The sequence below is a fragment of the Myotis yumanensis genome, unplaced genomic scaffold (genome assembly GCF_028538775.1).
Source record: "Myotis yumanensis isolate MYYU_CA2020_CCGP unplaced genomic scaffold, mMyoYum1.0.hap1 SCAF_16, whole genome shotgun sequence".
NCBI classification, from domain to species: domain Eukaryota; kingdom Metazoa; phylum Chordata; class Mammalia; order Chiroptera; family Vespertilionidae; genus Myotis; species Myotis yumanensis.
Window position 1 is genome coordinate 11280169 of NW_027223767.1, and position 15120 is coordinate 11295288.

General features: G+C 63.0%; 1 protein-coding gene across 2 annotated transcripts in view; it reads right to left on the minus strand.

Annotated features, from left to right (window-relative positions):
• NTN1 (netrin 1) overlaps positions 1–15120 on the minus strand; it is a 188671-nt gene that overhangs the window by 3316 nt on the left and 170235 nt on the right. For both annotated transcript variants that reach the window (XM_070393536.1, XM_070393535.1), the window contains exon 6: positions 10888–10962. In XM_070393536.1, the coding sequence (XP_070249637.1) occupies positions 10888–10962 (75 nt within the window). The remainder of the gene's footprint in view (positions 1–10887; positions 10963–15120) is intronic.

Genomic DNA, 15120 nt, shown 5'->3' on the forward strand with positions numbered 1-15120 from the left:
ACCTTGATCTAGTGCTTCCAGCCTCTAGTCCTGTGAGACAATAAATGTCTGTCCTTCGAGCCCTGTCTGTGGGGCTTCATTCTGGCAGCCCCAGCCCCGGACTCCTGGTGCTGGGCCTCGGCTGCAGGCCAGGTGGGAGCAGAGCTGGGGAGGCCGCGCGTCCTGAGACCTGGCTGGGCGAGGCCAGGCCTTCCTCTTCCCTGCACTTGCAAGGACCTGGCCCTTCACAGGAGGACTTGCCACCGGCCCCACCTTCCTGACCTGGAGGCCCCCCGCCCACCCCCCCCTCCCCGCAGGATTGCCCTGGACCACCAGGCAGGGCATCGAGAGCAGCCCCCACCCCACTTCCCCAGGCTCGGCCAGCCCGGGGAAAGGCACCTGCTTAACACTGAGGGCACAGCCCGGGGGTGTACCCACCCCTGGACACCTCGCTGCTCTCGAGAATCCAGGGGTCAGTGCAGGGGACACTGGTCGGTTGGGACAAAGCACCGGCCCTTGTGCCCCTCCCACCCAGCAGCTCCTGGCAGGGGTGAGACGGCACAGGCCCGGGAAGGAGCAGGGAGGGTGGTGGTCGGATTCGCATGATTATACTGGAAAAAGTCCACATTTCCGCTGCCCTTGGCAACGCCTCCGCACATTACACAGCCCACCAAGTATGAGCTGCACACGCAGTGCACGGGCCAAGTCCCCGCAGTGCACATGCAGCTGAAATATTCAAAATACACACTGAAGCAGTGACCTCAGGCAGAGCCGCTCAGCAGGCTCCCGGCGCTCAGGCCGCACGGCATGGCACGGCCCGGCAACAGCCCTGCCGCTGGAGCTGGGAAGGACCAGGGTCTCTGGGAGTGCACATCGCCTGCCTGGTGCTGGCATGGTGACCTCAGTGGCTCTGCCCACCCCAGGACCATGTCCCTGAGGGCGGACCCCTTACATACACCCCACAACACTCGCCCCAGGCCACCCAGTCTCAGTCCTCAGGACACCTGAGCCCCCTCAAACTGAGGGCATCCTAAACTGACACCAATGAGGCCAGAACTCCCGTATTCAGGTGAGGCTTCCTCCAGAACGCCCAGCAGCTGCGGCACCGGGGCCCGCTGCTGTCTGCAGGATGGACAGACCCCGGCAAAAGGAGCGGCTCCAGAGCACAGCCCCAGAGCACGGCCCCAGGCCCCAGGCGCCGTGTGTCCTGGCCTTGCAGTCCTGGGCTGCCCGCACCTGTGCAGCAACACCCCGGCCCGCAGCGGCCAGCGGGTTAGCCTGCCTGCAGGCGGCCAGGCCCGCAGCCACCCCCACAATTCCGGGGCTCGCAGGAAGGCCTTTCATGCAGGTGACCTTCTCAGCTACTGGGCCGGTTGTGAGGACCGACTTCCCCTGCTGTCGCTCACGTTGCCCCTCCCGCTGGCAGGGGCACATGCCTCTGTCCCTCGGCAGAAGCCTGTGCCTAGCTCTGGAGGGATGCTGTGATCCCAAGGGGACAAGAAGGGGACTGAGGATCAAGCCCATGGAGGCCAGAGTCAGCCAGAACAGCCTGTGCCAGTGCTGGGCTGGTTCTGGCCAAGGGGCAGGGGGCTATGGGGCAGGCACCCGGCAGCCTGGGAGTCCTCTCAGCAGCTGTTTATTGCGTCCCCAGCTGCAGGGTGAAGCTCCCGTGTGTCCTTCATAGAAGCAGCCCTCTGGCTGTGCTTCCCGGGTGCCCTGACCTTGAGAGTCCCACGCTGGGCACTGAGGAGGTGTCAAAGGCAACCTGCGCAGGGGGGAGCTCTAGGTCCCTCTCTGCTTGGGTCCCTCCCAAGTGGGACATGCTCTCTGCCCTCCCCTCACTCACTCGAAGCCTGCCGCTCTCCCTGCCCAGCAGCAGCCCTGGCCCAGGAGACCTGAGCCTGTCAGCTCTGGGCCCTCGAGGGCCTGGTGTTGCCACCACCTTGGACAGTTAGGGGCAGGAGGCAGCTTCCCGCTGACTCTGTCCCCCCCTCTCCCCGCCCCCGTGCAGATTTGGGGATCACAGTCCCGGCCCCGGGACCAGGTTCTAGGAAAGCTGCTAGGTCAGCGAGTATACAGTTGTTGCTCATTCATCTGCTGGCCCAGCCCACCTGACACAGACAACCTGCTGGGCAGCCTGGGGGCGTGGCCTTGGCACAGGCCCCGGGGTGCCGCTGTGCTCCTCCCCCACAGGCCCAGGGAGGGTCCCTGCCTCCTGGAGGTCTCCTGGATTTACGGGCTGCTTGCAGCAGGCCCCCGGGCTTCCCAGAGCTGCCCCTACCGAGGAGGCTTGGGTGGTCAGCCCCCCTCCCCCACCCCGCCATACCTTCCTGTCCAGTGCGGGGAGGCTTGTCACCCATCTGCCTCGGAGACAGCGGCCAGGATGAATGGGGGAGGACACTAACCCCACAGAAACCATTAAAGCCCTGCAGCCCCATAAATCTCCCGGCACAGAGAGCGCGTCATGAGGTGCAGCTGCTTTCATAAAATGCGGCTCTGACCACATGTTCCCCAGGCCCCCGTGAAGGTAAGGAACCGAGAGCAGGGCCGGGCCTGTGCGGGGGAAGCCGACCTGCCACGGGCTGGGGGCTGGCAGGGCCCACACACCCAAGACGGGGTCACGGCAGCCCTGCCCAGCTTTCATTAAATGAGGAGGAGCCGGAGGCTCACTGTGGCCAGATCCAGCCCCGGCCACACATACCCCACCCCCGGAATCCTCAGGAATCCGGGCTGTGACCTCCTCCCACACCCCAAAAGCCCTACCCTGAGCTTAAGTAGGAACACCCAACTTAGAGCCAGAGGTTCCCCCTTTCTCCCTCAGCCGGAGGAGGACTGGTACGCCTCCCTCTCAGAACAGCATGTGAGGCTGCCTCAGTGTCCCCGCCAGGTCCTGGTACTGAGGCTCCGTGCTTGGGAGGGGAAGGGGTTAGATGCCTGAGGCCATCGGATTGCACGAGGAGCCCCAGGGGAAGGGACATCGGGGCCAAAACTCAAACAGAATGGGGAATGGGAATGGGGGCCAAACTCAAACAGAAATCAGGTAGGAGATGGGCCTGGGTGGGCCGGTCCTGCCCAGCTAGGTGCCCTCATCACCAGGGCTGGTCTCCTAGACAAGAAGCCAAGGAGAGAGCCCGCACCAGGGAGGACGCCCCGGTAGTCTCCCTCTCCCAGTCAGGGGGAACTAGGCCAGCCCGGGGGGCTCCTGATGCGGTGCCTGCCTCCCCTGCTCACACCTACCATGGGTATGGACAGAGCTGCCAGAGTGACACCCTGAGGAGGGGCGAGTTCCCCCCCCACCCCGCCCAAGGAATCACCCAGCCTCATGAGATGCCCACTACCCACGCCTGTTCTAGGCTGGCTGGAGCACCCGTCTGCTCCCCGATCTGCCCCCACATGGGGAGGTCAAGCAATGAGCGTCCCCCACTCCCTCGGCATCAGTGGGGTCTCAGCTTCTGGAGAAGAAGGCAGGAGGGTCGGCTTTTCCCACATGGCATCAGCCCAGGCCCCTGATCACCCACGTCCCTCAGGGCCCCCGGCCTCTGGGGCTCCCAGAATGCCTGATGCAGAGGGGGCTCTGGCTGCACAGTTATACCTGCTCCCAGGGAAGTGTAGCCCACCTGAGAGCACCCTAAACACCAGTCCTGACCTCAACCCCTTCCCCAGCAAGCCCCCAGCCTCAAGGGAGCCGCTGGCAGGAGAGAGAAGAGCCTTCTCCCAGCCGGGCTGGCCCCTCGGGCCCCTCCCAGGACACGCGTGCAGCCCTGTCCTCGGAGTGGGCACCCAGCGGCCACCTTCGTCCCGTGAGCCTCTGATGCCACAGTCGGCTCTAGCTCCTAAGTCAAAGCGCCCTGAAAGGGTGAAACTGCTCCGCTAAGGAGAACCAAAGAAAGGGGCTCAGGCCTGGAACCGAAGTGGGATCCAGTCCGGACACAGCCCTGCTGGGCGCCAAGCCTCAGGGTGACCCTCAGCCTGCCAGGCTCACCTGGGGATGAATGCAGGCCCTGCACAGGCAGGTGTGTGAAGACTGCCTCCCAGATAGAGGCAGGTCTCGGGAGGAAGCCCCAGGGCCAGGGACTGGGGTGATACGGTGCTCGGTGCCAAAGGCACTGATCTCAGGGGAAGGGGGCACCTGGACCCACCAGACCGACCCCACTGGGGAAATGACCACCTGGGTCCGGCGTGGGTGGGACCAGTGCTCCGTGACTCCAGAGACAGGGCCCCGGTGGGTGGAGAGACAGCTTCCCGCTGTGGGTGTGGCCGTCCAAGAAGCACTCCTGGTGTCCCCCGCCCGACGGCACCAGCTCTCCGGCACCTTGGACAGACCCGGCTCCCCCAGCCCCACTCGGCGCCTCAGTGTCCCCATCTGTGAAATGGAAGGAGGCACTGCTCATTAGATGGTTTTTGTGGCCCCTGAAAGCCTTCCCTACCGGCCCCTCCTGTCCTAAAACCAGGATGTCCAGAGGAGGGGAGACAGTGTGAGGAACAAAGACAGAAGGGAGCTCCAGAGAGGGGGACAGATGAGGGCTGGGAGCTGCTAGGCCCCAGGGCAGGCCCCCATGGAGTCCGCGGGGAGGGGCCGAGGCCCGACTCCCGGCTGCCCTGTCTGCGGGGATGGAAGTCACTGTGCTGGGAAGATCTGCAGAGCCCCCCACCACGGCAGGAGGCCCCCATCCATGTCGCACCCTGTGGGCTTTTATGCTGAGCTGTCCCTGGGGCCCACCAGCCCTCCCTGCCCAACCTGGTGGTCACCACATTCCGAGACCCAGGCTGACTCACGCGGACCCAGCTCCACATCTGGCCTCCATATGGGGCTGGTACTCCCGGGGGGAAGGGGGAAGGTCACATCTGGTGGGGAAATCGGGGGACCCCAGGGGGCCAGTGACCCCCAGGGAAGGGTCAGTGAGCCTCTGAAACACATGACACGTGCTGCTGGCTGGTCTGTGTCCTGCCCCCCGGAGCTCCGGGCAGCGCTTTGGGGGGGGGCGGGGGTTGGCTCTCCAGTCACTATGGGCAGCTGCCCCAGCCTCAGCCAGAATCCTGCTCACTGCCCGGCTCCCCGAGCAGCCCTCGTTCTGGGGGTCAGCCCCAGATGCTCCTCTACCACCTGCACTCACACCCAAGCCGCACAGTCATGGTGCTGCAGACGCCACCTCTGTCTCCAGGACGTGGCGGGTACCCACCCGGTTCTCTACACGTGAAGGGATTGCTCTTGGTCAGAACAGCTACTGACCTCAAGGTCAAGGAAAGGAAGGGGGAGGGGTGCAGAGGGGAGAGGCCAGCCTGTGCTGAGAGGCCCCATGTGCCCGGGGCAAGCAGAGAGAGAGAGGCCGAGTGTGCGCCTCGCCTGCCCACCCTGCTCACCGATTCCCAGCAGCTGAGCAAGGGCCGGCAGCGGCTCCCACCACCAGCATCCCTGCACCCACCTCCACCTGGTGCCTCTGCCCAGGACCTTCCTCTACCATGAGGCCAAGCCTCTCACCGAAATGGTTGTGCCCACCCACCTCTGCCACCATCACTGACATTCCTGCTGGGACACCCATCACCTCGGCTCCATCCCCCGTGACGGTCACCTCAACAGCACGGTGACCCCGTGAAGACATCTCTGTGGCCTCCCCTGAGGCTTCCAGGAGCTGGGAGCCCAGGGGCCCGTGCAGCCACCAGCTCTGGAGCCTCCTAAGGGACTGAGTGACACTCTGTGCTGCCCAAGGCTCGGGGCCCTGGCACAGGAGGAGGAAGACTCGACCTTGGGGTTCCTGATCTTGGGCATGTTGTCTCATCTGGTTGCATCTCAACATCTGACTGACGAACACAACCCTGCCTCCCGGTGCTCTGAGGTTCCACAGGATGAGGGCACAGGCGGTGAGCTGCCCGGTCCAGGGCTCACAGGGCAGGGAGCAGGCACTGGCCTGGCAGGCTCTTCCCTCGGGTTTCCACTGCCCCAGGAGGTACCAGGGCACACGGGGTGTGTTGCTACCAACGGAGGTTCCGCCTAGGTCCCCAGGCCCACCTCTGCCAGGGGCCCCCCAAAAGCACACGTGAACGCGCACAGCCTAACACGCCCAGCCTCCCCCACAGGTGCCCACGGACCTCCCTTCGAGCTGTGCCCTCGGCAGTGCCCCTCCGGGCTCTCGGAGGAGGAGCGCTCAGACGAATCCTCTTGTGAAGCATTCGGATTTTTCCATCTGGTGGTGCCAAAACGTCTTTCAACAAAAGGGGTGACTAATAAACATTTCTGGGAACGGATAATTTTTCCAAGAACTGGCAAAAGTGAGATGACCTCACCTTGCAGAGTGTGAGCTGTCTGTCTCCCTCTGTCTGAACCTCAGGGGGAGGATGAGGCCGGCTGCAGCACCCGGCCGCCCCAGGCAGCGGCGTGGCGAGTGGGCAGGAGCTGAGCCTGGCGTGGGGCGGCGGAGGGTCAGAGGGGTTCTGGACACAGATGTGGATACGACTGCTGAGGCCCACACGAGACTCCCCCGGGCCCCCGTGCACCCAGCGCCCCAGGCTTGCTCTCCCCCCCACTTCCCAGCCTGTGCCCACTTCTGTGCTTGGAGAACGCTCCTCTGCCTGGGAGCCCTGCTTTGCCCAGTGAACACTGACGACGGGGCTCCCTCCCCCAAGAGGCCCTCCTCCCACCCTGTTCAGAGGACGGCTCCCCTGCATGTGCCGCCTCAGGCTGGGCCCCGCCACACACCCGCCTTCTACGCTCCCATCTGCGCGCCTGTGCTCCTCCTAGACGGTAAGCTCCTTGGGGACTAGGCCCGTCTCCTCCACATCTGCAAGCTCAGCACCCAGAGCAGGATGGGGCGCACGGGGCCCTCAACCGAGTCTAGGGGCACACCCCACACCCCTTGCTCAGAGCCCTCCCAACCCCCAAGCTGGGCCCTCTCTCACAAAGGCGGGAAGGACTGGGGGTGGGGACGGCTGTGTGAGGGAGTTCTCCTTCGGTTATGCACCGCTGTGCCTGTGTGTGCATGTGTATGTGTGCATGTGTGTGCATGTGCTTGTGTGTGCGTGTGCGTGGGAGTGCCTGTGCCGAGTGGCTGTGTGAGATGAGAGGAGGTTGTGCAAACATGAGGAGGTGAGAGGACCACACGGGGCTCCCCCAGGGAGCACAGGGACAAGGTGGAGTCGAGGCCGGAGGGAAAGAGAAAGGCGGGAGGCTGAGGGGCAGGGCCTGGGAGGAGTCAGGAGTCAGGAGGAGCCTGGGCCCACAGGTGGGGGGAGGGTGCTCTTCTGCCCCTTCCATGCCATGTCGCCATGTCGGCTAGGAGCACAGGGGGTGTTTCCCACGCCAGCCGAGGTGCCCAGCCCTTGGCCGGGCCTGGTCAGCGTCCTCGCACAACCGATGCTTGGGAACAAGGTGCACCCGGCACTCTCACTGCCCGGACTCCTCTGGCTCCCAGGACACGGGCCACAGAGCGGCCGCCCCCAGCAGGTGCGCTCTGCCTGCATAGGGCGCAGGGCACAGACTGTGGCGGACACACACACACACACTCACACACAGCCACACACGCACACTCACGGCAACGCTACGTCAAGGACAGGCCTCCAAGGCTCGGCTTCCTGCAAAGCTGCCAGGACCGGCTGAGACACTTGGAAATAATAAAACTGTCTTCCGTGAACAACCGGCTTTCTCGCGGGCCTTTGCAAGGTGAGCCGGATCCCCTAGAGGGCATCAGAGGACTGAGGTGGCCAGGAGAGGGGCTGCGGGGACAGTGTCACCGTGGACCTGCCTGGGGAGATGGCACGGGGCTGGGTGGGGCCGGGACTGGCTCATCTAGAGGATGTCAGGTGCCCTGGGTCACACCTCCATTTGACAGATGGGGACACTGAGGCCCAGGCTTGTGGCTCCTGGTCCCAAGTCCCAGAGCAAACCCGGAACCTGTGTGCCCTTTCCCTGTAGAAGAAATGGACCGGCCGCCCTGCCCTGCCCTGCCCTGCCCTGCGGTCTCTCCGGGTGAATGTGAGAAGCATAGAGGGGCTTGGCCCTGAGACCTCCCCCACCCCAATGCCTTCCTGCCCTGCCAGGTGCCCACCCCAACCCTCCCCAGGCCGGGCCCTCTCTCACTGGCAAACATGCCCAAGAGACACAGGGTGGGACCTGCACACCCCACCCGGCCTCACTGCCCGCTTCCTCAGCCTCGCGCCCCACTGACCGCTGCCCAGGTCAGCGGACCCTTGTTCTGCACCAGCAACACCAGCGCTGAGCTGGCCTCAGAGGGGCCACTCTTCTCCCAGGGCAGGTGGGGGCGGCAGACCCAAGGTTCTAATTAGCAGCTTCTGGAACATCCCAGGGCCCCGTCTGTAGGTGAAGGAACCGTGTTTCCTAATTGGCTCCCCGCCGGGGTGTCGGTCAGAGGGCAGACACTGGAAGGCCTCTCCGACCGCCCCACCCCGCTGCGATCCCGCCGCCCTGGTCTCCCTGCCTGGCCTCACCTCCTCACCCAGCCCCAGGCCAGCACCCCCTCATCCTCTTCCTGCTCATTGATCCCGGGGCGGCCCTGGCCTCCTCCTGGGGTGGGAGGAACACCCCTATTCACACTCCTTTCAGGGTCCAGGGTCCCAACAGGATCTGCCCCAGCCTCAGAGCCAGGCCTACAGCTGCCGGGGGCGGGGGGGCGGGGGGCGGGGGGGGGCTGCCCCCTGCTGTGCCCGTGGGCCCAGCCCGGACCCATAGGTACCACTCACACCTTCCTCACTGAACCCTCCCTGAGGCCCTCCCCACTCCCCCGCGGGCTCCTGTAAGCCGACCCGAAGCTCCGCACCTCCTTCCTGATCCTTCCCTGTCCTGCCTCTCCACACACAGGCCTCGATGCTGAGCTGAGTGGGGGACCCCAAGAGTATCAGGGACAATCCTGGGGAACAGAACCCCCCAATGTTTTGGGGGGAATGGAAGGGGAAGTGCCAGTCCTGGCCTTGGGGTAACAGGCCAAGGGCGTGGTTAGGAGGCATTAAAGCAAAGGTCAGAGCTCCAGGCCTGGTCAGCTCCCTGCATGTGCTGCTCCTCACGTCCTGCCTGGGCAGTGGGTGTGGGGGACGGGAAGGGGGTGTTGGGGGGTCTCAATGAAGTCTGGAAAGGTGAGCATGGGGACCTGGGGCTAAACGTAATGCGGGGAGCAGAGGGGGACCCAGGGAAGGACCTGTGGGAGGAGCAGAGGCTGGGCTGCCACTGGCCAGTCATCATCCCAGCTGGCCAGGTCCCACCTGGGGCAACAGGGAACTGAGGCCTGCCCCCTCTGACCCCTGCTTCGTTCTGATCCTCCCTGGGGGAGTCAGGTGTGAGGGGAAGGCGAGGGCTGAGTCAGGGAGCAGAGGTCAAGTGCAAGCCAGAGGCTGTGCCCACTCATCCCCACCGGCAAGAGAGGGGCCCGTGCCCCAGGGAGGCCCCAGCGGGGACAGGGCGCAGGCAGGCCGGGGACTCTTGGGTCTATGAAGGGAGGGTACTGGGCCCCTTGGGCAGGGAGAGGGGCTGCCAGCTGGTGGGCGAGGAGGCCCAGAGAGCTCGGAGGGGCCCTGTCCCCGGGAATGGCAGGGGCGTGAAGGTGGAATTCCATGGAGGACGAGGAGTCAGGAGAGAACAAAACAGGACGGAGTCCAACGGAACCAGGTGGAAACGGGATCCGTTTTGGTAACTTTTAAACAAAAGTCCAATTTTACCTTTTTCACTTGAAAGACAGAACCGGCTGTGGGTCAGCTCCTGACAGGAAGCCGCTCAGCTCTCTCATCCCAGCCCCTCCCCAGCGTCTACTGAGGGGCGCTTCACCAACGTGGAAACAACCCTGCCCCATGTGGCTGCCTAGCCTTCCCCTTCCTGCCCCTGTCCTGGGCAGCGGGGGTGGGGGTGGAGGGCAGGGAGGAATGGTGAGGGGCGCGGGGCCTGCAAGGACAGCCTGGGCTCGGCCCCGGCCCCCAGGTCAGGAGGATCCCCCCCGGGAAGGCGCCAGGCCTGGGTTCCCAGCCCCGGGGCCTGCCTCTAGGCTGTGCTACGTCCTGGCTGGGCGACCAGGAGGACGCCCGTCTCCACAGGGCCTTCCTGCCCTGCCAGGGGACAGCGGCTGAATGACTCTCCGACTTCCGTCTGCTTGTCCCTCTGCTCTTTGCACACAACCTGTGGCCAACAAGGCCTCGCCCTCCTGCAGGCTCCCCGTCTGTGTCTCACCCACCAGGACCGAGGCCAGGCTGTGCCCCTGTGTCACATGGTGTCTGGCCAGTGAGAACTCTCTCAGGGCCCAGAACCACAAGGCCGCCGCCTCACCTCCCGCCGGGCGGGGCCCGCACCGGACTCTCAGCAGATGCTTAAGGAGGCAGGAAAGGGAGCTCCATGGGGAAAGGGGGCAGGGGCTCACTGTCCCCAAGGAGGGGAGAACTGTGCGTGATGAGAGTAGGGGGGCGGGAGACCCTCCCCAGCTTAGACAGCCGAGGGCTCCGGTGACGGAATCTGCAGGTGGCGCCCAGGCTGGCAGCCCCGCGGCTCCCGTTGGCCGTGTTCACACTCCCGTGGATCAGAGTGACAACACGCTGCTCCCCGGCCCAACCCCATCGCCTTCTGGAGTCAACCCCAGAGGAGGTGGCGTCAGGAATCGGCATCTCAAACGCACCATGGACCTCCCTTTGAGCAACAGAGACTCAGGCCGAAAGCGCACAGAATGGACGAGTCCGAGGCCGCCCCCCGCTGGCCTGGGCACCGCCCTGCAGGGCTCGGGTACCCGGGTCCTCACGCCCTGTGGCCCTGGTGCCCCTCGCCGCCAAGGACCGAGGTGGAAGGGATGAGAAGTCCTGGGCGTGGGATCTGTCCGGCTCGGCTCCTGCTCGGTCACAGGGACTGCGTCACCCACACCCCCTCGGGGCCACTGGCACCGGACCCGCTCCTCGCTGGTCCCATGCCCGCCCCGCCGCCTCACTCACCATAGTCCTTCTTGCAGTACTTTTTCATGTTGATCTTCAGCTTCCCTTTGGAGGCCTTGCAGTAGGAATCACAGTCTGCAGGGGAGGGAGAGCACAAACAAAACCTAATTAGGCTGGTGCTGACCAGGCCTCAGCGAGAGGCGGGGCCACCTCCCTAAATACCCAGAGGCCCGTGATACCCCCGGGCCAGGCCGGGCTGCGGCCATTCAGGGCAGGCCTGGCTTCTAAAGAGGCGCTTGGGACAAAGGCCCCCCACCCTTCCTACCCCCCAGCCTGAGGAATCCTTCAGCCGCTGCCTGCAGCCCCCTTGGCCTCCGGGAGGGACGCTGGGGGCTCCCACTTTGCGCCACCCAGGGCTTCTGAGCCACACAAATTCCCCCGCTCATGATTAAAGCTGATAGAGGCCTCATTGTCGCCGCGCCCGGGTCTGTGTCAGGCGCTGGCTTTCATGGCGTGGAGCCTCTGGCTGGGGTCAGGCCCCAACAAAAGGGGTCACGGAGGAAATTAGCAGCCCGTGAAGTATTAGAAAACCCCTTTGGTGTCCACTCTACTGGAGTGTGCAAATAGAATGCCCCCGAAGACGAGTTCAGTTCTAATGGGCCCTACTGCTGACACAGGGCGGCCTGGCTGCAGCCGCCGGGGAGCACCTCGGGCCTCCCCCGCCTCGAGTGTGAGCCCAGCCCACCACAGAGGCCCAGTGATTCATCCCGGCCTCCCGGCACCACTACTTGACACGTTGGATCCCATTCAAGTCTCACAAACATTCTGTGATGGGTGGGTGCTATTCCCATTCTGCAGATACAAAAACTGAGGCCGCCTGCCCAATGCATCCCAAACAGCTAGCACCAAGACTGGACCTAGCACTGAGGCTGAGACGTCAAAATGAGTGTCCTCGTGCTTACGCTGTGCTGGGTCTCAGTAAACACGGCAGTCCCTCGGTGGGCGTGTGTGTCAGGCTCAGAGCTGGGGACGAGGAGTGGCCCGTGTTCCAGCAACTCCTGGACTGCCCACGGGAGCAGACAGGCCGGCCTGGGCCGTGGAGGCCCCCTGTTCTAGGAGCGATGACAGCCTGGGTGCTGGGAGCGGGTGGGGTGTGTGTCCTGGGGAGGGGGTGGGGGTGACTAAAAAGGTGGAGGGGACACACACGTACACGCAGACATGTGACTGGCCAGCCCCTCACTGTGCGGAGTGGGAAACTGAGGCCAAGTTAGGGGAAAGCAGTGACTTGGGTTGGGAGCACAGGACAAAGCCAGGGCATGAAGCTGGGCCTCCAGTGCCCAACGCCCCAACCCCCGGCTGAAGTCTGCAGGGGATATTCAGAGATCACCCCAGAGTCAGCCGCTGACCCCATCGGAGGTCGCTGCTTCCTTCAGGGCCTGCATTACACAGACGGGGCCTCAAATAACGTTGAAACAGCCTCGCCCCCTTGCCCTGGGCATCACAGCTGGCCGCTGCCTAATGCCTCCGGAGCCAGCTTCCTGGGCACCCAGTTAGAAACCAGTCTCGGGAATGGAGAACAGACAGCCCCCCTGCCAGCTCCCCTGGGTCTGAGCCTTGGGCGCCACCCCCCCGGGGATGCCCTGACCAGGCGCACCGGAGGCGCAGGACCAGTCCCTTCGCCCGCTGGACGGCCGGCGGGTTACTGCAGGAAGAACCTGCTGGGGTTCAGGGCCTGGGGCATCCTGAGAGCCTGGCCTGCATCTACCATGGCCAAGTCCGAGAGGGGGAGCTGAGAGGGGATGGCAGCCTGGGCACCAGATAAGTAGCGCCGTCACCACCATCGTCACCACCACCGTCAGGGCGCTTCACTGCCGGGAACAGCCCTCTCTGCCAGCTCAGGGCCAGATGACGCGCACAGCAAAGCCACTGCTGCGGCTGAACCCAGGTCGTGCGTAAGTCCTTGTGGTCCCGAGTGCGCTGGCCGGGATCCCGCCCGCTCTCTCCACTTAGGGAAGCGAATTGGAATGTAAGTGGTGCCGGGTGACGTCATTCCAGGGACAGCCTTGAATCCACTCTCGTCGCTTTCTGGTTATTTTTCAGGAAAGTCACTGGCCCCTGTTCGTGCTGCACTCAGGTCAGGAGGGAACGGGCACACTGCCTCCTCTGCAGGGTCCAGCACATCCTGCATCTCAGCCAAGGCGACAGCGGGTCTGAGAGAGCCTTGAGGCCTATCCGCTATTAGCCTCACAGCAACCGGTGAGGCAAGGACAGAACCCCCTTAAAGACCAGGACACTAGAGATGGAAAGGTCGCCGGGTGCCCAGCCCTGTAAGCTCTGCCCTGCGGGGCAGAAGGGCAGGTGGCTGAGTCCTGGGACAACCTAGCCCTGCACCTCCAGCTCTCACCTCCTCCCTCCCTCTCATCACTCCCTCCTGGTTCATCTTCAGCTTCTCTTTTCAGAGCCAAGCACCCACCTGAGACAGGAAGCGTACTAGGATGTGTGGTCGTCATCACTGCCTAGTTAGCTGGAGCTCCGGACCCTGCTTGACGAATCACAGCCACCCCGGAACTATCCAGTCTGTGCCTCAGCAGTGGCAGCCACTCACAAGGACCAACGGGTCCCAAGACACAGCCCTCAACCCTGCTCATCAGCCCCACGTACAGATGGGAGATCCCAGCTGCAGTCTGTGCTCCCGGCCCCTGGTTCCCAGCCTGGACCACACAGTGGAATCACCCAGAAGCTGTAAAAACACACGGATGCCTGAGTCCCACCCCGAGACATTCTGACGTCACTGGTACAGGGGGCAGCCCTGAGTGTCCAGGCTCATAGAGTTCCCCGGTGATTCTAATGTGCAGCCAGGGTTAGAAGCCACGGTCTGGATCAGGTGTAGCTGTGGAGGAGGGGAGGGAGTCCCCGCACCCAGGACTTGCACAGAGCACCCAGCTGGGCAGGGGAAGGCCAGCCAGGCGAGTGTGGGAGACGGGCACTCACACGGCGATACTCAGGCTCCTGCAGGACACGGAGCCAGCCTCTGAACGTGTGCAGTTGTGTGTGTGTGTGTGTGTCAGGGGCAGGCGGGGGTGGGGGGGGGCCCCTATTCGCTGCTTCCAATTTAGTTGTGAGCTAAGGAAACAGGAAGCCATCCCCAGCTTGCTGGGTTGTGTGTAAAGCATGGGCACACGGGGCTGGACTAGGACACGCGCTGCTCTCCTGCGGGTGAAGCGAGTGACCTCCGGGGCGCGGACACCGTGGCCGCTCCCTGGCTCTGGGGGCTCTCCGCGCGGGCTGGATTCCAGAGGACTGAGGTCATTGGGCAAGTGGTCCCTGGGTAAGGAAAACGTCCCTGCCTTGTCTTCTGTGATCACATGCGCACTAAGCTGGGGAGACTGCTTCGAGATGGACAACCCAGCTTGAAAACGCAGCTCCGACTCCCTCAAAATGGCATCTACCTGGCAGTCACCCACGGAGCCCCTCCTTGTTTTGTTCCAAAATAGCTATAAAGACAATGAAAAAAAAAATTCACACGAATGCCAGAAACGAAACTGATAGATGACCCAATGCTGGAATCTGGGAGCAATCTCTATTAATTAAAGGCAGATGGTGGTGGAACAAGCTAAACCTGTCCAGGTTTTACCTCCGGACACAGTTCTTTGTCTGATGAACAGAAAGATCCTTAAAAAAAAAAAAAAAAAAAAAAGGAAAAATGACAGAGAAACAACCAGAAAACAAATGGGCAGGAAGTGGGTGGGGCCTGGTGACAGCGGCCTCCTTCAGGGAGGGAAAGCTTAAGGAAGGGTAGGGACTGGAAGGACGGTGTTTGCAGGAGGTATCTGAACCTGCATTTTTATCCAAGTTATCGATGCAGAGACTGAGAAAATGGGCCGAGGAGACAGAAGAATGCCAGCTCCACAGAGCAGGAGTGAACCGAGGGGAAAGGCTGGTAAGAATGAGGAACAGTCCCCTGCCATCCTGCTTGGAGCTAAACAGGAATCCAGCTGTCATGCTAGTACAGGGATCTGTGAATTTTCTTGTTGTTGTTGCAAAGTGCCAAAAGTAAATATTTTAGGCTTTGCAGGCCATACGGTCTCAATCACAACTCTTCAAATTCTGTCGCCATAGCTGGAAAACAGTCATAGAAAATATGTAACCGAAGGAGTATGGCAGACTAAAAGAATTCTAAAAAGACACATCCTCTATGAATTAGGAGAAGAAAGCCATAAGGGAAGACTACGCAAATCTGAAAAGGCCATATGATGACACATAAAGAGCGACGTAGGAGAGAGAAAAGAGCTG